The 25,754-nt window shown below is 37.2% G+C and overlaps 1 protein-coding gene across 6 annotated transcripts in view; it reads left to right on the plus strand.

Moving 5' to 3' along the window:
- The first annotated feature begins 1,740 nt into the window (after positions 1–1,740).
- LOC150083775 (calcium/calmodulin-dependent protein kinase type II alpha chain) overlaps positions 1,741–25,754 on the plus strand; it is a 740,997-nt gene continuing 716,983 nt past the window's right edge. For 3 of the 6 annotated variants that reach the window (XM_090378215.1, XM_090378217.1, XM_090378219.1), the window contains exon 1: positions 1,743–1,905. In XM_090378215.1, coding sequence (XP_090234341.1) covers positions 1,841–1,905 — 65 coding nt within the window. In that variant the 5' untranslated portion in view covers positions 1,743–1,840. Of the gene's footprint in view, positions 1,906–25,754 lie in introns of all 6 variants that reach the window. The other 3 variants (XM_090378214.1, XM_090378218.1, XM_090378216.1) reach the window with 2 other exon arrangements.

Here is a 25,754-nt window from a genome sequence, read left to right on the forward strand (position 1 = left end):
CAGCTATATTACTATTAATCACATGGTGCAAGGAAGCCTGAGGCTTATGCTACACCAGCCAAAAAAACTTTCTAAGTTACCCTGAGAGAGAGAGAGAGAGAAGGGAATCACCAAGAAAGAAAAGAATGATGATATTCAGCTCAGGACACCTATCTGAATCACTTATCATTCATGTCGAACCCGAATTTGCTTTTGGCCCTGTCAGCAATTGTCGGTTTGAGCCAACTTACCCCTGTCATTATATCAGCCCAGCAGGAGATAGTAGATCCTAGCCGCCTCGATGTGGGCGGGGATGGGGGTTGGGAAGTAGTGACCAGGTGTTACTACTTCTCACTTCCTAAGAGCCAGGCACCGGCTGAAAACATAACATAACAACACAACACATCATCAACACTTACACGCCCAACACACTACTGTACATACAAATGGCCGGTTTTGGCGTAAGCTTCAACACAAGAAGTACAATATCGGTTAATGGGGAAAACCCTGGGGTCGTCACAACAACACATGAATATCCCCCTCCCTGTCATTATATCATCGATTCTTTGCTTTTTTGTAACTTTAAACTAAACCTGATATTTAATATCATTATATACTACTTTGACGCTGAATTGTAAATCTATACACCCCAGGGGCTCACATCTGGTGAGTATGGGCTTGGCACACCCAGGGTCCTGAGCTGGATATCATCATTCTTCTCTTTCTTGGTGATTCCTTTCTACTTCTCTCTTTCTCAGGGTAACTCGGGAATATTTTTTGGCTTGTGCAGCATAAGCCTCAGGCTTCCTTGCACCATATGGCTATTATTAATAATAATAATAATAATTAATAATAAATGACATGGTTGATGCAGACCCCGTAGCATCTAACTGTTGAGGAGTAAGACGTTGATTTTAAGTTTAATAAATAAATAAATGTACAGCATTTTTACGTTTTAGTTTTATTTATATTCAGTTAAGTTAAACTGAGTCCGACTCATAGACCTACCCCAAAACGTTTTTATTTTTTATTTTTATTTTTATTATTATAAAATTGTACTGTCGCGTAGTCACACTTGTAAAAGCTACCAGCCTGGGGTGCACTGGTCGTCCTATTATTGATCTTTTTTAATGCTACTCAAAATAGAAAATAATAAAAAGTAATTTTTCCCAAGTCTAGCTTTGCTTATAAGCTTTTATAGCCCCTCTCTCTCTCTCTCTTTTTTTGGAAACAACGGGTAAGGACTTTTCTATCTTATGAATAAAATATAGAATTATACATTAAAATGACGTTTCGCTTTTTAATTCCCTTGATTGTCATTTATGTATCAGAAATTGCATGAAATCTTTTTTATTTCCTTTTTTCAAAACCAAAAGAAATACTATCATTCTATTAAAAACTCAAAACGCCCTTTTGCACAGATTTTTACATAAAAAATATGAAATTATAAATCACTAACAACACCCCTCCCAACATTTGACAATAAAATTTTCCATTACTCTTTAGAGCGTTTCTCTTGGTTGCATTATTAATTCTTATCGATGTTTCTCGACTGGGAAAGACAGTTTACCGCTACCACGCGAATTTTACATCTGTTCAGTGCACGAATGCATGTAGTGAATGCTAGTGCTCCTATCTTCACTCTCACGGGTCACCAAATTAACTCTTTGAATCTTTTCTAGAAGAGGAATGGTATTTCTTGAGGAGGACTGAAAAGAGTTCAGTGATACACAGCTACATCAGTGTATGCATGCGCGTGCTGATCGGCCTTCCCACATAGAAACGAAGGGACTTGGTGTCTCGCTGGGAACGAGAATACACGAGATATAATCTTCATCTCCTTCATCCCAGTTCGTTCAATATGGCTATTCCGGTGACTTGTACGAGGTTTAGTGATAATTACGAACTGAAAGAGGAACTAGGAAAGTAAGTACAGTCGTTTTAAGTGTTATGCGAACTACCCAATGTCCATTTTCTCTTTCAGTAACTCACGTTGTAAATTGCGTTATTTGTGGTATTATCAGGCAGCGGATAGACTTGCCAGAACGGCGTATCCTCCTACCCGCTTACCAGCACGGTAAAATTACGGTTTTCAACATCAGCCTTAGTATCCTCGATTCGCCGAAGTAGGCCGAATGTCTGCCCGCGGTATTTGATGTACTTGGGCCTTTCTTTTTGTACTGGAAGGTTCTACACATGTTGGATAGGTTTATATTTTTCGTATACACGAGATGCCATAAGTACAAGTTTAAGGTAACATATTAAACATAAGAGGGTGCTACAACGAAATGGAAGATGATGCTCTTAATTAGTCATTCCTTCCATATTATTACAGTTTCGCTTGCCTTTCTGTTTATATTGGCGAATTAAAAATAATTGCACGTTATACGTGATGAATTATTAGGCAATTTGCAGACAGAAAATATGGTTTATTCAATTTAATAATATAGGTTTAAATAACAACCTAGGAATTTGACCTAGTAGTCTCTACTCAGCAGTATAAGAATAGATCAACCCATAAGCGTAAGTTAGCCTTGCTGTTGCCATTAGCAATCCTGTAAACCGTCGTGATTTGTAGTCAGGTCATACACATTTATATCAGCTCTTTATTAACCGAAAGGTTAGTTGTAAGGGATGGTGGCACGGAAGTGATACCCTATCGGCAATCCATTTTACAGAGAAGTGACCTTTGAAGGGATCATTACTTCAGCACCCGTATGGGAAAATGTTACTCTTAATAATTTTATGAAATGTTATTTGTGTGGAGTACGACTAATTGGTTTTATCGGATGCCTTCCTGTCTATGTGCCGTTTGGATTTTCATGTAACCCGATTTAAGTATTGTATTTGGTTCTGTTGTTTCGACTGTATTCCATAGATGCACATTGTTAATTGAAAAAGAATACAAAGTTTTGGGCATTAATGAAAAAGTGTATGACTTTTTTTTGCCATTAGTAATTAGCGTGAGTCAATCGACCAAGAATGGTGTGGCCATTGTTAATCCTATTAACAAGTTACATTCTGAAGCCAAACTAGGAATTGTGACATGTTCAAATGCGCTTTTGTCTTCATAAAATAATTAAATTATAGTATAATAATATTAATTAATTATTATCCACGAAATTGGTACATTTATAAAATAAGAGTCTTTTATACCATTTTTTGCAGTAGTGGATAATTTTTTCACAATTATCCTTAAATATCATTAGGCATTGATTAGAGTAGTATATAAGTTAAAGCAGTTATTCTTTATAAGTTGTTTTCTTTATTACTTTATTAATAAAGAAAATAAGTGGCATTGGGTTCCCTTAGCTGTAGACAGCTAAGGGGATGCAATTCCTACTTGCCTGAACCATGAAGTTATATAACTGAGCTGATACAGAAATTTTACAGAATTGTGTGGAATCATATAACATAAAGAAACACCATGGGAGGGGAGGTGGTTGAAAGGGATAAAGCCTCCCCTTCCAAGAACATTTTGTTTTATATTATGTAATGGTATTGTAATTCATTCTCTTGTAAAAGCTACCAATTAAATATACAAGGCCCCCTGCAAACAAAATTTCTGGTATTCATCCTTATTCTGGTTTAGGATTACTTGGCAGAGTGTTATAATAGATGACAACATAATGTGGTTACTGCAAAATCAGAGCATACTATTATACAAATTATTATAAATTATAAGAAGTTAACTCTTGAATAATAGCTTGGCATTAATAAAGAAATTTCAACATTTAAAGACATTTAATCTTCATGCTCTGACCAAACTTAGGTTTGGTTTGGCCAAAACAGTTGCAAAAGTCATTTGGTGTAATTAAGCAAATTTTGAATGGTAATCAAGATAAATTCAAGAAATTATAGCAATTATTAATTTAATATATCTTAATATTTTTGTTATGTGCCTTTTTTTTCTCCTATGAGGATGTTTTTCACAAAACATATTAAACGTGCTTTGTTTTTGTGCATTTGATGAAAATTCAGAAATGTCAGATATGGTGTATGTTTGATGTGTATTATGTACACACAGAGCCATGTCGAGGGTGAGGCAGATGAGGCTAAAAGGGGCACCAAAAGAAAGCTTAAATAATTGTCAACATTGCCATCATTAACAAAAGAGTGCAAGTTTTCATTCTTGCCTCAGGTACTAAAATGGCTTGGCATGGCTCTACACACACACTGTCATATCAGAATTTCTGTGGATGCTTTTAAATCATATCTACCCAAACTATATTGTGATTTATCTGCACAGTTCCCTGAAACCATAAATGGTAGGTGATCAGCAAGTGATGAGTGCATCCTAGATTTAAAAGCATATATCTTGATTGGCATTATGATATGGTAAGGTGGCACTGGTAAAATTTCAGTGTTCTTGGCATCCATCTTTTTTCATGTATTTGTCATTGAGGAGAATCAGTGACATATTTATGCACAGTGCACTAAAGCATGTGTCTAAGTTCCCAAATATTTAGGGACTTCAAGAATGTGAAATATACATCCAAATATGCAAAATATTTGACCCCAAAATCCCAATGTGGTAGTTGGGGTATTTATCCTGACTGATAAATTCATACTGGAGACAATTAGTGAAATTTTTTCCACAGGCCCTTGTATTGCTAGCTACACTCTAGACTGGGTGTGCAATTTGCTGTTAGAATAATTTACTTGAGAGAGACAAAGCAGTGCATGCTAGAGGAAATTTTCATCATCACAGCTTTGAGGTTAACTTACCAAGATAAAAAAAAAAAAACATGAAAATAGAAAATATCTTCAGTCAAGCCTATAGCAGTAAATATCTAGTAGTAAGATTTAGATCAGATTCTCTCATTGCTTTAGAAATTTCTGAAGGATTTCTTGCGTGATTTTTTTTTTTTTTTTTAGAATGACTGAATATATATATCAGAATTTTTGAACAATTTGATATTGGATCACTTTTCATCAAAGGTCAGTTATAAAACACTTGGATTAATCTTCATCAAAAAAAAAAAAAAAGACCAAAAGCTTGAGTAAAAAGAAACCAGCCTGCTTTTTTGATTTTTTCTTTCAAAGAGAGAGAGAGATTCCAACAGTAATAAATTTAAATAAAATTTGATAAATTCTTAGCATTTAAACATCTAAAAACGTTAAACCTGATTAAATATAATTTATTAGTAACTCATAGCATTGTGATGTTTATCTCATAATTTTTGTAGAAGAATAAGAGAAATTTACCTCAATATGATACTCTCCAGAAATTAAAACGAATAAAAGATTAAAGCAAAATGATTACAGTAAAAAATCAATTGAAAACAATTCAAAAATTATTTAATTATAAAATAAAAAAAAATTTAAATTTAATTTAAAAAGTTTAGCGTAAATTTTGAAAAACGATTTACCTTCCTCATACAATTTTTATGACTGATAAATGCATACTGATAATTGTAAATTTCTTCAATAAGGCCTCTGAGGTTGGGCTTATTCATACTACCAATTTTAAACACACACACCACCGTTTATGACTGATTGAATAATGAAATAAAATAAAATAAAATGATAAAAAAGACTGTAAAATAATATTTACAAAAAACTGAAATATAACAAAAATAAAATAAGTAAATAAGTTAAAATACATTAAAATATAAATAAAAGCGATAAAAAAGACGATAAAAACACTATTAGAGCTTTCGGAGGTGTCTACCTCCTTCCTCATAATAGTGAGACTTAAGCGACACATCCTTAAGTACCAGGATGTGTCGCTTAAGTCTCACTATTATGAGGAAGGAGGTAGACACCTCCGAAAGCTCTAATAGTGATTTTATCATCTTTTTTATCGCTTTTATATTTATATTTTAATGTATTTTAACTTATTTACTTATTTTATTTTTGTTATATTTCAGTTTTTTGTAAATAATTAAAAGTTTTTTGTAAATATTATTTTACAGTCTTTTTTATCATTTTATTTTATTTTATTTTATTTCATTATTCAATCAGTCATAAACGGTTGGTGTGTGTGTTTAAATTGGTAGTGTAAATTTCTTTTTACTCAAGCTTTCGGAAGTGTTCTACTTATTAAGAGTAGGAGACCGGCGGAATTAATTAGCAAGTACAGGTCAATGTTGAAAAAAAGCCGTGAATTAGGGTTGAATTTGAAAATGTCTGCAATTCTGCCCAGACACGATAGGAGGGAGTACATGATGAGAGCCTTGTCGATCAATTCGGCCCTGGAGGGATTGTGCAAGGCTCAAGGGGTAGAATTTTTTTTCAGCCTGGACTGTACTTGTTAACAGGAGAGATTGCTTCTACAGGGATGGGATACACTTAAATAGAAAGGGTGCAAGAATTTTTGCTGATGCTGTCGAGGCAGTGTTAGGTGGGTCGGAAAACTGCTAGTTGGGGGGGATACAAGGACTAATAGATTAACAGTAGCCACTGGCAGAGGTGGAAGTGATTCTTGCACTGCTTCTATTGAAATGAGCAGAAGCCTGAAAAACAAGATGCAGGATATTTCAGAGACTGCTGGGAGTCATTGCGGTACAAGTAAACACATGGGTTGTGTTAGGGTAGCTAAGAATAGAAACAGGTGCATGTATACCTGCGTGTACACCAATGCTAGGAGTTTGGTAAATAAATTTGATGAATTTGAGGTATTGCTCAAAACATCAAAGGCAGATATTGTTGGGATATCAGAGACGTGGTGTCACACAGATATAAGTAATGCGGAACTGGAATTTGGGGAATACAATGTGGATAGACAGGACAGGAGGGGTTATGCTATTAATTAAGAAACACATAAGGTCCAAGGAAGTGAAGCCAGTCGTCATCGATGGACAGGGCAGTGTTGAGTCAGTTTGGTGTGACATAAGCATAGGGAAATCAAAATTGAGAGTAGGAGTGTGCTATAGGCCTAATGACTCTGATGAGTATAATAAGATATTGTACAGGGAAATAGAGTGGGCCAGTAAATCAGAAAGTCTTATAATGGGGGATTTTAATTTCCCAGATATTGACTGGAATTTGTGGGTTGGTCACTCGCACACTAGCAAGGCTTTTGTGGATTTATTGGATGATTGTTTTCTACATCAGCATGTTCGTGAGGCAACAAGAATGAGCAATACTCTTGATCTGATTATCAGTAGTGATTCTTCATGCATTAAGAATCTGCAGATAAATGAACCACTAGGTGGCAGTGATCACAGTGTGTTGAAGTGGGATTTACATAAGGAGGTAACTACCATCAGAGGTAAAGGGAAGGGTTTTTGTTTTCGTAAAGGCGACTATGATGGTCTGAGACAGTATTTAAATTCTATACAGTGGGACCAACTGATGATGTTACCAACAGCGAACTCAAAATGGGAAGCATTCAAGGAACTAATCTTGGAGGCTACCAGGCTTTACATACCAACTAAGAAATATTGTTCAAGGTTTAGGCCTAAATGGTTGTCAGATGAACTAATGAGGCATGTGGCAGAGAAGAAAAATGCATGGGATACATACAAATTAATGGGTGACATGGTAGCCTATGATAGATATAAGTTGGTCTGTAACCAAGTCACAAAGGAGATTAGGCAGGCAAATTCAGACTACGAAAAATCCTTGGCAAAGGATGCAAAGAAAAACAGAAAAGAGTTCTTTACAAATTTAAACTCGAGAAGGAAAGGGATGAATCAGATTGGTCCACTGGATATTGATGGTTCAACAGTTGAGGATCCTGCTCAGGTGGCTAACAATCTAAACGAGTATTTTGCATCTACATTCACGCATGAGGAGTTATTCAGGAAGGAGAATGATGTAGGTAAAGTAAACATTGGCAGTGAGCTGGATGATTTTGTAATAACTGAGAGGAAAGTGGAGGAGAGATTGTTGAGGATAAACATAAAAAAGGCACCTGGGGTGGATGGGATCTATCCAGTTATATTAAAGGAGGCAGCAAAGGAAGTAAGCAAACCCCTAGCCATAATTATGAGAGCTTCTTTGGACTCAGGGGAGGTACCCATAGACTGGAGATGTGCAAATGTAACCCCAATTCACAAAGTAGGATCAAAGGCTGACACAAGTAATTATAGACCTGTTAGTTTAACTTCTGTTCCAGGTAAGTTAATGGAGGCACTGGTTAAAGAAGCACTGCAGGGTCATCTAGACAAGAATTCAGTTATAGCTCAGACGCAGCATGGTTTTGTTAAGGGCAGGTCTTGCCTGACCAATTTGATTGGATACTATGATGTAGTCACAAAAGAACTGGATGCAGGGAATAACTTTGATATTATATATTTGGATCTTAGAAAGGGTTTTGATACTGTTGCACATGGAAGACTGCTGCACAAATTGGAGCAGTGTGGCATTGGAGGCAAATTGCTGCTATGGATAAGGGGATGGTTGAGTGGCAGAAGACAGAGAGTGGTAATCAATGGACACTGCTCAACGTGGACTGATGTTATTAGCGGAGTTCCTCAGGGTTCAGTGTTGGGTCCGTTGTTGTTTTCGGTGTTTATGAATGATATTGATGATGGGAAGCCGACCGGGCTAGCCGAGTGGGTAAAGTACCTGCCCGGCAACCCAAAGGTCGCGGGTTCGATTCCCGCCTCGGGCTTGGATCAAAGTACTGCAAAAACCTTGGGAGGTGCAATATGGCCACAGAAGCCGATGCGCCAACAACTACCAAATCAAAAAAAAAAAAAAAAAAAAAAGATGATGGGATATCAAGTTTAATGTCCAAGTTTGCAGATGATACAAAGGTTGGCAGGGTTGTTAAGGATACTACTGACGCTATGCTGCTGCAACAGGATCTGGAAAGGTTGAACAGATGGGCTGAGAGGTGGCAAATGAAGTTTAACATTGACAAATGTAAAGTACTACATATGGGAAACAGTAACCCCAGAGCAACGTATCAACTGTGCGGTACTACACTGACAGTGGTGGAGAATGAAAAGGACCTGGGGGTAATTGTGCAGGCAGATATGAAGTTCTCTGAGCAGTGCAGACGAGCTGCAAGAGTAGCTCTTGGTGTCTTGTCAATGATATACAGGAATTTTTCTAGCAGGGATAAGGAGGTGATTATTCCCTTGTATAAGGCAATGGTTAGGCGACATCTTGAGTACTGTATACAGGTCTGGAGGCCTCATTTCAAGAAGGATGTAGAGCTGCTGGAACGGGTACAGAGAAGGGCAACAAGATTAGTGAATGGAACAAAGGGTTGCTCTTACAAAGAAAGGCTTAAGTTTTGCAAATTACAGAGTCTGGAGACTAGGCACTGGTGAGGTGATCTGATAGAGGTGTATAAGGCTTTGAATGGTTTGAGCATGCTCAATGGCAATGGGATTCTTCATCTTGCTCAGAATAATCACCTCAGAGGGCATAAATTCAAATTGAGGAAGGACGGATGTCGGATAGATGTGCGGAAATTTGCCTTTGGCCAGCGGGTGGTTGGTTGGTGGAACCGACTTCCATCACTTGTTGTTGAAGTTGATAGCCTAAACAAATTTAAGGCTCAACTGGACAGGTATTTCGAACGAACGGAGGGGTGAAATGGGAGTAGGTTTTTTTTTTTGGCTGATGCTGAATAAGCTTGCTTTCTTGCATCATATGCCTCTGCTAATGCTAATGCTATTATATTGAGGTAAATTTCTCCTATTCTTCTACAAATATTGGTATCAACATAGAACGTATTGAGTACCATATTTACTATTAATTATCATAATTTTATAAGATACCATAATAGATATTTACTATTAATTATCATAATTTTATAAGATACCATAATAGATATTTACTATTAATCTTAAATGAATGTAAATTAAGCTAATTAGTTATTAGAACACATTTCATTTTAGGTATTTTATGAGTTGCAACTTGAAATGTAGTTTAAGCTTTGACAAAAAAAAAAAAAAGCTGTATTTCTTTAAATACTTAAGTCTTTTTGAGATTGGAAAGGTATATATTTTAACAGGGTTCAAAAAAAATTTGTTACCAAAATAGCTGCAAAGTTTAAGCTTAAATTTGAAAATGTTTCTTAGTACTCATATACATTTATCACATAATTTGTGTACATGATAAAGGTAAGTCACTCATTAAATGGTGTTCATAGTCTTGCAGAGAGGGATTTTTCAGCTTCCTGGCAGATGTTTATTATCAGAAATGAAACAGATGATGCTTCTTTAACTGAAAAGATAATGTGTAATAGAACACTTAAATGGCATGCTTTGCAAGTGTTATCTACAATAAGCTGTTGTGGAAACATTAGCTTCTTTTTTTTTTTTTTTGTGGATAAAGTATCCAAATCATGAAATATTGGCAATTTATGTTGTCTTAACATGCTGTAAAAACAGGTTTCAGTGTTTAAATATAATCTGATACCTTCTGTTTATGATTTCTTTTTTGGATAAAGCACAGTGCTTTGACCTTCACCATATCAAAATACTGTTTTTAATAACTATTTATTATTATTATTTTTTTCATCAGTGACCTGTACTTGTCAAGTAATTCCGCCGGTCTCCTACTCTTAATGACATTAAGAGTAGGAGACCGGCGGAATTACTTGACAAGTACAGGTCACTGATGAAAAAAAGCCGTGAATTAGGGTTGAAATTGAAAGTGTCTGCAATTCTGCCCAGACACGATAGGAGGGAGTATATGATGAGAGCCCTGTCAATCAATTCGGCCCTGGAAAGATTGTGCAGGGCTCAAGGGGTAGAATTTTTTTCAGCCTGGTCTGTACTTGTTAACAGGAGAGACTGCTTCTACAGGGATGGGATACACTTAAATAGAAAGGGTGCAAGAATGTTTGCTGATGCTATCGAGGCAATGTTAGGTGGGTCGGAAAACTGCTAGATTGGGGGGATACAAGGACTAATAGATTAACAGTAGCCACTGGCAGAGGTGAAAGTGATTCTTGCACTGCTTCTATTGGAATGAGCCGCAGCCTGGAAAATAAGATGCAGGATATTTCAGAGACTGCTGGGAATCATTGGGGTACAAGTAAACACATGGGTTGTGTTAGGGTAGCTAAGAAAAAGAACAGGTGCATGTATACTTGTGTGTACACCAATGCTAGGAGTTTAGTAAATAAATTTGATGAATTTGAGGTATTGCTCAAAACATCAAAGGCAGATATTGTGGGGATTTCAGAGACGTGGTGTCACACAGATATAAGAAATGCAGAACTGGAATTTGGGGAGTACAATGTCTACAGAAAGGATAGACAGGATAGGAAGGGAGGAGGGGTTATGCTATTAGTTAAAAAACACATAAAATCCAAGGAAGTGAAGCCAGTCGACATCGCTGGACAGTGCAGTTTCGAGTCAGTTTGGTGTGACATAAGCATTGGGAGATCAAAATTGAGAGTAGGAGTGTGCTATAGGCTTAATGACTCTGATGAGTATAATAAGAAACTGTTCGGAGAAATAGAGTGGGCCAGTAAATCAGAGAGTCTTATAATGGGGGATTTTAATTTCCCAGATATTGACTGGAATTTGGGGGCTGGTCACTCACACAGTAGCAAGGCTTTTGTGGATTTATTGGATGATTGTTTTCTACATCAGCATGTTCGGGAGGCAACTAGAGGGAGTAATACTCTTGATTTGATTATCAGTAGTGATTCTTCATGCATTAAGAATCTGCAGATAAATGAACCACTTGGTGGCAGTGATCACAGTGTGCTGAAGTGGGAGTTACTCAAAGAGGTAACTACCATTAGGGGTAAAGGGAAGGGGTATTGCTTTCGTAAAGGCGACTACAATGGACTGAGACAGTATTTAAATTCTATACAGTGGGATCAACTGATGATATTGCCAACAGCAAATTCAAAATGGGAAGCATTCAAAGAACTTATCGTGGAAGCTACTAGGCTTTACATACCAACTAAGAAATATTGTTCAAGGTTTAGGCCTAAATGGTTGTCAGATGAACTAATGAGGCATATGGCAGAGAAGAAAAATGCATGGGATACATACAAATTAACACGTGACACGGACGCCTATGATAGATACAAGTTGATCTGTAACCAAGTTACAAAGGAGGTTAGGCAGGCGAAGGCAGATTACGAGAGATCCTTGGCAAGGGATGCGAAGAAAAACAGCAAAGAGTTCTTTACTTATGTAAACTCTAGAAGGAAGGGGATGAATCAGATTGGTCCACTTGAGATCGATGGGTCAACTGTTGATGACCCTGCTCGGGTAGCTAACAAACTAAATGAATATTTTGCATCGACATTCACACATGAGGAGTTATTCAGCGAGGGGAATGCCAGAGGTGTATTCAACTCTAGCAGTAAGCTAGAGAATCTTGTAATAACTGAGAGCAAAGTGGAGGAGAAATTGTTGAAGATAAACACAAGAAAGGCACCTGGGGTGGATGGGATCTATCCAGTTATATTAAAGGAGGCAGCAAAGGAGGTAAGCAAACCCTTAGCCATAATTATGAGAGCTTCCTTGGACTCAGGGGAGGTACCCATTGACTGGAGATGTGCAAATGTGACCCCAATTCACAAAGGGGGATCAAAGGCTGACACAAGTAATTATAGACCTGTGAGTTTAACTTCTGTTCCCGGAAAATTAATGGAGGCACTGGTGAAAGAAGCACTGCAGGATCATCTAGACAAGACTTCAGTTATAGCTAGGACACAGCATGGTTTTGTTAAGGGGAAGTCTTGCCTGACCAATTTGATTGGATACTATGATGCAGTCACAAAAGAACTGGATGCAGGGAATAACTTTGATATTATATACTTGGATCTTAGAAAGGCTTTTGATACTGTTGCACATGGAAGACTGCTGCACAAATTGGAGCAGTGTGGCATTGGAGGCAAGTTGCTGCTATGGATAAAGGGGTGGTTGAGGGGGAGAAGACAGAGAGTGGTAATCAATGGACACTGCTCATCGTGGACTAATGTTATTAGTGGAGTCCCTCAGGGTTCAGTATTGGGGCCTTTATTGTTTTCTGTATTTATAAATGATATTGATGATGGTATATCAGGCTTAATGTCCAAGTTTGCAGACGATACGAAGGTTGGCAGGGTTGTCAAGGACACTACTGACACTATGCTGCTGCAACAGGATTTGGAAAGGTTGAGCAGATGGGCTTCGAGGTGGCAAATGAAGTTTAACATTGACAAATGTAAAGTACTACATATGGGAAACAGCAACCCCAGAGCAACGTATCAACTCTGTGGTACTACACTGACAGTGGTAGAGAATGAAAGGGACCTGGGGGTGGTGGTGCAGGCAGATATGAAGTTCTCTGAGCAGTGCAGACGAGCTGCAAGAGTAGCTCATGGTGTATTGTCAATGATATATAGGAATTTTTCTAGCAGGGATAAGGAGGTGATTATTCCCTTGTATAAGGCAATGGTCAGGCCACACCTAGAGTACTGTATACAGGCCTGGAGGCCTCATTTCAGGAAGGATGTAGAGCTGCTGGAACGAGTACAGAGAAGGGCAACTAGATTGGTGAATGGGACAAAGGGGTTCTCTTACGAAGAAAGGCTTAAGTTTTGCAAATTACAGTGTCTGGAAACTAGGCACCAGCGGGGTGATCTGATAGAGGTGTACAAAGCCTTGAATGGTTTGAGCATGCTCAATGCTGATGGGATTCTTCCTCTAGCTCAGAAAAATCACCTGAGAGGGCATAAATTCAAATTGAGGAAAGACAGATGTAGGATAGATGTGCGGAAATTTGCCTTTAGCCAGCGGGTGGTTGGTGGGTGGAACAGACTTCCATCCCTTGTCGTGGAAGTTGATAGCCTAAATAAGTTTAAGGCTCAGCTGGACAGGTATTTCGAACGAACAGAGGGGTGAAGTGGAAGTGGTTATTTTTATTTATTTATGTTACTTTTTTTTTTTTTTTTTTTTTTTTTTTTTTGGCTGATGCTGCATAAGCTTGCTTTCTTGCATCAAATGCCTCTACTAATGCTAATGCTAATGCTAATGCTAATTACATTATATTTAGAGATAAAATATATAAAAGGAAAATTATCGTTATTTATATTCAACCATTCTAAACTCTTTAGCTTAATTGATTATAATTAGAAAAAATTGGAAACTAATTTATGTGCAAATTCCATTGATTTAGACAATTGTATATGTAAAGATAAAAATTTTAAATCTTTCATTGATCCCAACTTCAGCCACAATGTTACTTGAGATTTCGATATTCTATCTTATCCTGAACTGAAGGAAATATTTATAATTATATTTAGGAGAAATATTTATCAATGATATTGACGAAAGCGTATCAGGCTTAATGTCTAAGTTTGCAGATGATACAAAGGTTGGCAGGGTGGTTAATGGCAGTCATCAGGGTGAGCTATTGCAACAAGATCTAGGAAAATTGGATTGATGGGCTGAGAAATTGCAGTTGAAATTTAATATTGACAAATGTAAAGTTGCATATGGGTAGCAGTAACCCCACAGTAATGTACCAACTGGGTGGTACTACACTCGGCGTATTCGAGAATGAAAAAGACCTGAGGGTAATTGTGCAGTCAGATATAAAGTTTTCTGAGTAGTGCAGACAGGCTGCAAGAGTAGCTCATGGTGTCTTGTCAATAATATGCAGGAATTTTGTTAGCAGGGATAAGGAGGTGATTGTCCCCTTGTATAAGGCAATGGTCAGACCACACCTTGAGTACTGCATACAGGTCTGGAGATCTCATTTTAGAAAGGATGTAGAGCTGCCGGAATGAGTACAGAGAAGGGTAATGAGATTGGTGAGTGGAACAAAGGATTGCCCTTACCAAGAAAGGCTAAAGTTCTGCAAATTGCGGTGTCTAGGGATTAGGCACCTGCAAGGTGATCTAATTGAGATGTATAAGGCCTTAAATGGGTTTGAGCAAACAAGCTCAATACTGACGGGATTCTTCCTCTTGCTTAGCTTACTCACCTGAGGGGACATTTTAATTGAGGAAAGACAATTGTAGAATAAAGTTGTGGAAATTTGCCTTTAGTAAGTGGATGTTTGCTATTTGGAACAAACTTCCATCTGTTGAAGTGGAGGGCAACAACTTAAATAAATTTGAAGAAGGAATGGGTAAAATGGGAAAGGGTTTTTTTTTTTTTTTTTTGTCTGGTGCTAATGCTAATTCACAAAGTTTTCTGGCAGGGATAAGGAGATGATTATCCCTTTGTAAAAGGCCATGGTTAGTCTGCATCTTGAGTACTGTATATATGTCTGGAGGCCTCAGTTTAGGAAGGCAGATCTGCTGCAGCAGGTGCAGAGAACGGCAACCACATTGGTGAAGAGAACAAAAGGGTACTCTAACTTAGGAAGGCTTCAGTTCTGCAAAATGCAGTGTCTCGAGACTAGGAACCTCCAGGGAGATCTGATTGAGGTGTTTAAAGCCTTGAATGGATTGAGTAAGCAGTAATGACATTCTTCCACTTGCTGAGACTACACATGTGAGGGGGCATAAATTCAAGTTGAGGAAGGGTAGTTGCAGGATAGATGTGCGAAGGTTTGCCTTCAGCAACCGGGTGATTGATTGATAGAACAGGCTGCCATCTGTTATTGTGGAAGTAGATGGGCTGAATAAATTAAAGGAAGAACTAGAGAAATTCTAGGAGGGTACGGATAGGTGAACTGTGTAGGGTTTTTTAAAAATTTTTTTTTTGGCTGATGCTATATAAGATGCTTTCTTGCATTGTTTGCCATTTATACTACTACTAAATCCTTTCCTTTGGATTTAATATCAGGTTAACTCCTAAAATCCATTTTACCTCTTTTAAAAATATCTATATATGGACCTTTTGGGATATTGTATTTTCTTGGCTTATAAAAGCAACATTCCTGTGGAAGCTTTCTGAATGTGGATCAATACCATTTTTCCCTGATTTAATTGACAATTTTTCTAAAACTTACTTCAAATCTCACAATCTGTCAAGCATTATAATTTTGCCAAAAATTATAATGTTTGACAAAGCTACCAACAACTTAGCTTTTATGTAATGTTTTTTACCTATTTCTTCATCTTAATGTTATTATCAAAAAAAAAAAAACTCGTTATAAATACGAAATCAAATAGAAATAACTATAATTTTCCTTTTTTACATTTTATTTCTAAATTTCATAAAATACCTGTTAGTGTCAGGTTCAGTTCTCTTGCAAAAATAGTTATGCCCAGATTTCTGGAATATCATCAGCTTTAAAAAAAATTCTTACCAGCCAGATCACATTGATTTTTAGCAGATTTCTAACAAAATTTCCATTCAATATTTCTTCATTGATTTCAATATTTACTTTATTTTACTATTCAATTGAATAATTCAATATTTCTCATTTTCCAGGTTTGTAATTCTGTAAATATACAGTGTAGTATGATATTTACAGAATGTACAAACAGAGCATCGTATGACTATGATTCTTTATTATAAAATGTATGTCCCAATTTTTTTTTACTTATTATAGTTTATTACCATTCCTACATTCACATTATGTTCATTATTTTAAATTCATTCATACTACCAGAACTCAGTTCAAGGGCATTTCTGTAGGAACAGGATTTGCGACAAAGCTATTTTTTGCTATTTTTCTTCTGCTTTTTGCTGTTCTGTATTCTTCCTCTTCTGGAGAGCAATTAGTTTTATGAATACATGTCAGGAAACTATTTTCGTCCTATGTTAACTTTTTTTTTTTTTTTTACCTCCGCAGAGTTTTCAGCACTTTTCTTTTATTGCTTTGTTTGTTAATTACATTTTACACCTATTGAGTTATTTATCACGAATTTAATTTCTCATTTTTTTCTGGTCTGTGCCATATATATTTGGCCACTTCTTCTTTCATTCATGCCTGTACCTTCAACAGTTATGGCAAGTTATTCGGTTTTATTTATTTTTTCAGTTACATCTGTAACTGAAAAAACACTGTACATTCCTTTTATGTGCCTACCACATAATTTCCCTATCCCCTTTTAATTTTGTTTTGGCTTAAATTTAATTAAATTTTATCCAAATTTCCATTATTTACTTTTGTATTGACATAACCTTTTTGGTGTATTTTGTGTCTGAAACAGAGACAATATTATTTTTTTATCTGCAATCCTTAAAGTTGACACTCTGATGACACCAAGGTTGTAAGTTATGTGACTATTCCTTTCTAGTGTATTTATTTATTTAGTTTTTTTTGCATTGATTTATTTTATTGCCTTACTCCTTTATTCCTTTTCTATTTATTCACTCCTCTATTTCTTTTTCTCTCCATTACTTTTATCACTAAACTTAGAACTTAGATTTATGTATGTTTGTGTGGAAGTCTGTATATTACTTCTTAGAAGTCTGTGTGGTTACTTTGCTTGTTTGTAAGAAAAATAGATACAACTCAGTGGGAGGAATTTGATCTTCTGGATGAGACAACTGCAGTCACAAATGAAAAATTAGTTCCTCCAAATCCACAATGGTAATCAAGCACAGGCCTTTCTAAATGAGTGAATGGCAGAAGAGCCACTGTACAGTTAGTCTTCTTTCTTATGAAGCATCATCCTATTATTGTCAAACTTTTCAATGCTCATAAATATCCTTTACCTTTTTCCAACAAGATTAGAAAATTTTATTTTTTTGCTGTCACTGTTTTGACACTGTATCTGTTATATAATGTTGCTACATTTCATGTGCATTATGGATACCTGGATATAGTGTAGTCATCCTCCATGATATTATAGCAAGTTCGTGTTCACTACTTTCTTGGAGGGTTCTGGGTTTGAATTCTGTTTGGCACTGAATTCTTAAATGCCTCTTTAGTTGGAACCATAGTTAGCTGATCTCAGGCAGGGGATTAGGATATTTTCCTGTTAATTAGTCCAGGTTTTTCAGTACAAATAACATAAATTAGACTTTGCACAAACAACGCACATTACACACTGTATGACCTGGTGTGTACACACTCACTCACTCTGATCCAAATTAGTTGATGGGTCAAAAAATTCCCAGACAGCAGTGGGTTTTTCTTGGGTTTTCTGCTAAAACATTTATACATTTTGATGCTGTATACTGTGCTGTTTGTTACTTTTGTAGAATTGGATGATTATTGGTTATAATGGGCTCCTGCATGTCTGGACCTTAGTTGCACTTCATATACCTGTATGATGCAGTTAATGATTACATTAATTGCACTGTAAAGCACATGAAGTGAATATTGTCAGAAGGACAATATTCACTTCATGAACTTGTTATGCAAAAACAATGATTTTTCATAAACAGGAATTTAATGAATTTTTTTTTCAGAACAAGTTTCCACTATCACCTTGAAAAAGAAGTGAAATCAATTAAAACGAAAAATTAAATTAAAATTAAACTATTAAGGGATTATTATTAGCTAATGCACCTGTTCATCCTTTTACTGAAAATTTATAAGTTCTTTTTCTTACCACTGACATCCGGTCTCAGGTGAGGGTAGCATGGTTCCCCCCTCCCTGGAAACTCCAGTTTTTTTGTCCAGCAAAAAACAGAAAATCTACCTCAGACAACACAATTTACAGACAATATACATGGAGCAACATGGCCTTATTTGCCGATACTCCTAAAACCCAATAATAACTAACCACTGACATCCATGGTAATACTCATGCTGACCTGTAAACATTTTTCTATCAAGGGAACCAGTTAAAGGGTATTTAGTTGTTTTTTTGATGATTCTTTATTTAAAAAAAAAGGCCAGTATTAAAAATTATAATAAAAAAAATGCTAATTGCAAGCTGGAATGAAGTAAAAGAAAGTTCATGGAAAAAATGCTATAAAATGATGATAACCTTGTTGATTTAGCTGCAATCAAAGATGTAGTAGTTCAAAATACATGGTATAACTTAAGGAATGAGTTCCTCATATGTAGACAAAAATATTTTATATCAACATAGTTCCAGAAATGCTTGGTTTCCGAATTTTTGAAGGTCTGTCTATGACATTTAACTGTTCACATCACCTTATAGTAATTGCTCAAAATGTCCACCTTCTGCCTGAATACAGGCCTCACATTGATGTCTCAGGGAATCTTAAAAACGATGCCAAATTCCTGCCATGTTTCGTATTGTCTCACGACCTGCCACAATTCGATTCTGGAGAGTTTCCACATCAGAGTCGAATACACCAATGACTTTAAATGGCCCCACAAGAAGAAATCTAGTGGGTTTAAATCAGTGAGCGTGGAGGCCAGGCAGTTGGTCCACCTCTACCTATCCACCGACCAGGAGCATGACATGTAATGGTCCCATGTTCACAAAGGCGGCGATGGATACCTTCAAGCGTTTTCCTGTCTGGGCATTTTCGTTCTGGGAACTTTTCGTGGTACAAATGACGAGCCTACAAAGCATTTCCGTCTGCCAAACTGTACATAAAGTGCATATCAGCTTGCTCCTGATTTGAGTGCATGGTCGGAATGGAAAACCACCAGATTCTGTCAGCATCTTGTGATGAAGGAAATCACCTGCAGGAGATAAGACATTCTGGTTAATAACTCGGGAACCAAGCATTTCTGGAACTATGTTGATATAAAATATTTTTGTACGAGGAACTCATTCCTGAAGTTATGCCGTGTATTTTTGAGACACCCTGTATAACAGTGGTGAAAAAGAATATTGATTTGGGGAATGCAAGAATGTCACTAAAAGATGATAAAGACGGAGCTTAATATGGTATGGTGATGGAAGAAAAAATAGCAAGATCAGTTCAAAAGGAAAAATCTGTATGTGAAGTGAAGAACAAAAATAAAGTAAAGAAAAAAAAGTTAAATTGCACAATGCCAGAAGTTGATACTTTTATTAATTTGCTAATTTTGATGTGGAATTCAAAAAAATATTTCTAATCTCTCTCTAGGAGAAATGAAGGATGTTATGATAAAACTGAAATATGTTATGGACTTTTACTCGACAGAAAATTTCAGATTTCTTCAAAAAAGATATGATTGGGGAAGGACAACTTACATATGAGTAAATCTGTAGTTATTATGGTTAACACATTAATTTTTTTTATTTTTGTAATATAATTTTGTTTTGTACATTTCATAAAACGTCTCTTGTTTTTGTTATATTTGTGTCCTATTTGGAATATAGGGGAAGAGGCTAGTCACAATTAATGAGTTTTTACTGTAACACATTTAATAAAGGACAATCCACTGGACCCACATTGAGTTTTTTTTAAAGCAAATCTCAAACATGAAAGGAATTAGAACCTATAGTACTTAGTACCATGCAGAGAGTTTATAAATTCTATACAGTGGGACCAACTGATGATGTTACCAACAGCAAATTCTAAATGGGAGGCATTCGAGGAATTAATATTGGAAGCTACTAGGCTTTTCATACCAACTAAGAAATACTGTTCAAGGTTTAGGCCTAAATAGATGTCAGATGAACTAATGAGACTTGTGGCAGAGAAGAAAAATGCATGGGATGCATATCAGTTATCAGGAGACACAGATGCCTACACTAGATATAAGATGATATTCTGTAATCAAGTCACAAAGGAGGCAAGCGAAGGCAGATTATGAGAAATCTTTGGTGAAGGATTCTAAGCAAAACAGTAAAGACTTCTTTACTTACGTAAACTCTAGAAGAGTTTACATAAGTATCAAGTGGCCCGATGTGATTTAATTCCTCCCTTTTGCTGTTCATATAAGTAAAGAAGTCTTTGCTGCTTTTTTTTGGCATTCTTTGCTAGTGACTTCTTGTAATCTGCCTTAGCTTGCCTAACCTTTGCGTTTGATTATAGACTAGTCTATATCCACCATAGGCTACAGTTACTCCTGATAATTTATTGCATCCCATGCATTTTTCTTCTTTGTCACAAGTCTCATCAGTTCATCTGACATTCATTTAGGTCTAATCTTGGAATGGTATTCTTAGTTGGTATGAAAAGCCACACAGTGTCTCCAGTTTAGTAACTCTAATTATTTTTCAGCATTGACTTTTATAGGTCATTGCTGAAAAAAAGCCGTGAGTTAGCGTTGAATTTGAAAGTGTATGCAATTCTGCCCAGACACAATAGGAGGGAGTATATGATGAGAGCCTTGTCGTTCAATTCGCCCCTGGAGAGATTGTAAAAGCCTCAAGGGATAGAATTTTTCTCAGCCTGGCCTGTGCTTGTTAACAGGAGAAGAAGACTGCTTCTACAGGGATGGGATACACTTAAATAGAAAGGGTGCAAGAATATTTGCTGATGCTATCGAGGCAGAGTTAGATGGGTCGGAAAACTGCTAGCTTGGGGTGATACATGGACTAATAGATTAACAGTAGCCGCTGGCAGAGGTAAAAGTGATTCTTGCACTACTTCTATTGAAATGCAATTGAGCAGCAGCCTGGAAAGCAAGGCAGTGGGGATTTCCAGGACTGCTGGGAGTCATAGTTGAACAAGTAAATACATGGGCTGTGCTAGGGTAACTAAGAGTAGAAACAGGTGCATGTATACTTGCATGTACAGTAATGCTAGGAGTTTAGTTAATAAATTTAGATGAGCTTGAAGTGCTAGTGACATCAAAGGCAGATATTGTTGGGATATCAGAGACATGGTGTCACATGGACATAAGCAGTGCAGAACTGGAATTTAGGGAGTACAATGTATACAGAAAGGATAGACAGGACAGAATGGGAGGGGGGTTATGCTGTTAGTTAAGAAACACATAAAATCTAAGGAAGTGCATCCAATCGATGTTGGTGGACAATGCAATGTTGAGTCTGTTTGGTGTGAAATAAGCACTGGGAAAGGAAAAATGAGAGTAGGTGTGTGTTATGGGCCAAATTATCTGATCAGTATAATGTGCAATTGTGCATAGAAATAGTGGGCCAGTAAATCAGTGTCTTATAATGGGGGATTTTAATTTCCCAGAGATTGACTGGAATTTGTGAGTTGGTCACTCACACACTAGCAAGGCTTTTGTGGGTTTATTGGATTATTGTTTTCTAGAGCAGCATGTTTGGGAGGCAACAAGAGGGAGTAATACTCTTCATCTGATTATCAGTAGTGATTCTTCATGCATCAAGAATCTGCAGATAAAGGACCCACTAGGTGGCAGTGATCACAGTGTGCTGAAGTGGAATTTAATCAAAGAGGTAACTACCATCAAGGGTAAAGGAAGGGTTTTTGCTTTCGTAAAGGTGACTACGGTGGTCTGAGACAGTATTTCAATTCTATATTGTGGGACCAACTGATGATTTTACCAACGGCAAATTCAAAATTGGAAGCATTCAAAGAATTAATCATGGAAGCTACTAAGCTTTAAGGGCACAAAAGGTGATATAGTTGTACATGTTGGCACTAATGATATTAAGAGTAGGAGACCAGTGGAATTATTTAACAAGTACAGGTCACTGTTGAAAAAAAGCCGTGAAGTAGGGTTGAATTTGAAAGTGTCTGCAATTCTGCCCAGACACGATAGGAGGGAGTATATGATGAGAGCCTTGTCGATCAATTCGGCCCTGGAAAGATTGTGCAAGGCTCAAGGGGTAGAATTTTTTTCAGCCTGGACTGTACTTGTTAACAGGAGAGATTGCTTCTACAGGGATGGGAGACACTTAAATAGAAAGGGTGCAAGAATATTTGCTGATGCTATCGAGGCAGTGTTAGGTGGGTCGGAAAACTGCTAGCTTGGGGGGAGACAAAGACTAATAGATTAACAGTAGCCACTGGCAGAGGTAAAAGAGATTCTTGCACTGCTTCTATTGGAATGAGCAGAAGCCTGAAAAACAAGATGCAGGATATTTCAGAGACTGCTGGAAGTCATTGCGGTAGAAGTAAACACATGGGTTGTGTTAGGGTAGCTAAGAATAGAAACAGGTGCATGTATACTTGCGTGCACACCAATGCTAGGAGTTTAGTAAATAAATTTGATGAATTTGAGGTATTGCTCAAAACATCAAAGGCAGATATTGTTGGGATATCAGAGACGTGGTGTCACACAGATATAAGGAATACAGAACTGGAATTTGGGGAGTACAACGTCTACAGAAAAGATAGAGAGGATAGGAAGGCAGGAGGGGTTATGCTATTAGTTAAGAAACACATAAAATCCAAGGAAGTGAAGCCAGTCGACATCGATGGACAGGGCAGTGTCGAGTCAGTTTGGTGTGACATAAGCATAGGTAAATCAAAATTGAGAGTAGGAGTGTGCTATAGGCCTAATGATTCTGATGAGTATAATAAGATACTGTACAGGGAAATAGAATGGGCCAGTAAATCAGAGTCTTATAATGGGGGATTTTAATTTCCCAGATATTGACTGGAGTTTTTGGGTTGGTTACTCGCACACTAGCAAGGCTTTTGTGGATTTATTGGAGGATTGGTTTCTACATCAGCATGTTCGGGAGGCAACTAGAGGGAATAATACTCTTGATCTGATTATCAGTAGTGATTCTTCATGCATTAAGAATCTGCAGATAAAGGAACCACTAGGTGGCAGTGATCACAGTGTGCTGAAGTGGGATTTACTCAAGGAGGTAACTACCATCAGAGGTAAAGGGAAGGGTTTTTGCTTTCGTAAAGGCGACTATGATGGTCTGAGACAGTATTTAAATTCTATACAGTGGGACCAACCGATGATGTTACCAACAGCAAATTCAAAATGGGAAGCATTCAAGGAACTAATCTGAGAAGCTACTAGGATTTACATACCAACCAAGAAATATTGTTCAAGGTTCAGGCTTAAATGGTTGTCAGATGAACTAATGAGACATATGGCAGAGAAGAAAAATGCATGGGATACATACAAATTAATGGGTGACATGGAAACCTATGATAGATATAAGTTGGTCTGTAACCAAGTCACAAAGGAGATTAGGCAGGCAAAGGCAGATTATGAGAAATGCTTGGCAAAGGATGCAAAGAAAAACAGAAAAGAGTTCTTTACCTATTTAAACTCAAGAAGGAAAGGGATGAATCAGATTGGTCCACTGGATGTTGATGGTTCCACAGTTGAGGATCCTGCTCAGGTGGCTAACAATATAAACAAGTATTTTGCATCTACATTCACACATGAGGAGTTATTCAGGAAGGGGAATGTCGTAGGTGAAGTAAACATTGGCAGTGAGCTAGATGATTTTCTAATAACTGAGAGGAAAGTGGAGGAGAAATTGTTGAGGATAAACATAAAAAAGGCACCCGGGGTGGATGGGATCTATCCAGTTATATTAAAGAAGGCAACAAAGGAAGTAAGCAAAGCCCTAGCCATAATTATGAGAGCTTCTTTGGACTCAGGGGAGGTACCCATAGACTTGAGATGTGCAAATGTAACTCCAGTTCACAAAGGAGGATCAAAGGCTGACACAAGTAATTATAGATCTGTTAGTTTAACTTCGGTTCCAGGAAAATTAATGGAGGCACTGGTTAAAGAAGCACTGCAGGATCATCTAGACAAGAATTCAGTTATAACTCAGACACAGCATGGTTTTGTTAAGGGCAGGTCTTGTCTGACCAATTTGATTGGATACTATGATGTAGTCACAAAAGAACTGGATGCAAGGAATAACTTTGATATTATATATTTGGATCTTAGAAAGGCTTTTGATACTGTTGCGCATGGAAGACTGCTGCACAAATTGGAGCAGTGTGGCATTGGAGGCAAATTGCTGCTATGGATAAAGGGATGGTTGAGTGGCAGAAGACAGAGAGTGGTAATCAATGGACACTGCTCAACGTGGACTATTGTTATTAGTGGAGTTCCTCACGGTTCAGTGTTGGGTCCATTGTTGTTTTCTGTATTTATAAATGATATTGATGATGGTATATCAAGCTTAATGTCCAAGTTTGCAGACGATACAAAGGTTGGCAGGGTTGTTAAGGACACTACTGATGCTATGCTGCTGCAACAGAATCTGGAAAGGTTGAGCAGATGGGCTGAGAGGTGGAAAATGAAATTTAACATTGACAAATGTAAAGTACTACATATGGGAAACAGTAACCCCAGATCAACGTATCAACTCTGTGGTACTACGCTGACAGTGGTAGAGAATGAAAAGGACCTGGGAGTAATTGTGCAGGAAGATATGAAGTTCTCTGAGCAGTGCAGACGAGCTGCAAGAGTAGCTCATGGTGTCTTGTCAATGATATGCAGGAATTTTTCTAGCAGGGATAGGGATGTGATTATTCTCTTGTATAAGGCATTGGTCAGGCGACATCTTGAGTACTGTATACAGGTCTGGAGGCCTCATTTCAAGAAGGATGTAGAGCTGCTGGAACGAGTACAGAGAATGGCAACAAGATTAGTGAATGGAACAAAGGGGTGCTCTTATGAAGAAAGGCTGAAATTTTGCAAATTACAGTGTCTGGAGACAAGGCATCGGCGAGGTGATCTGATAGAGGTGTATAAGGCTTTGAACGGCTTGAGCATGCTCAGTGCCAATGGGATTCTTCCTCTTGCTCAGAATAATCGCCTGAGAGGGCATAAATTCAAATTGAGGAAGGACGAATGTCGGATAGATGTGCAGAAATTTGCCTTTAGCCAGGGGGCAGTTGGTTTGTGGAATAGACTTCCATCACTTATTGTTGAAGTTGATAGCCTAAACAAATTTAAGGCTCAGCTGGACAGGTATTTCGAACGAATGGAGGGGTGAAATGGGAGTAGTGGTTGTTTTTTTTTTTTTTTTTGGCTAATGCTGAATAAGCTTGCTTTCTTGCAACCTATGCTACTAATGCTAATACCAACAAAGAAGTATTGTTTAAGATTTAGGCCTAAACGGATGTCAGATGAACTAATTAGACATGAGACAGAAAAGAAAAATGCATGGGATAAATATAAATTAACGTGACACAGAAGCCTGTGATAGATATAAGCTGGTCTGTTACTAAGGAGCTTAGGCAGGCTACGAGAAATTTTTGGCAAAGGATACAAAGAAACGG

This window comes from Mastigoproctus giganteus, chromosome 7 (genome assembly GCF_048544385.1).
Source record: "Mastigoproctus giganteus isolate SK-2022 chromosome 7, ASM4854438v1, whole genome shotgun sequence".
In the NCBI taxonomy this organism is placed as follows: Eukaryota; Metazoa; Arthropoda; class Arachnida; order Uropygi; family Thelyphonidae; genus Mastigoproctus; species Mastigoproctus giganteus.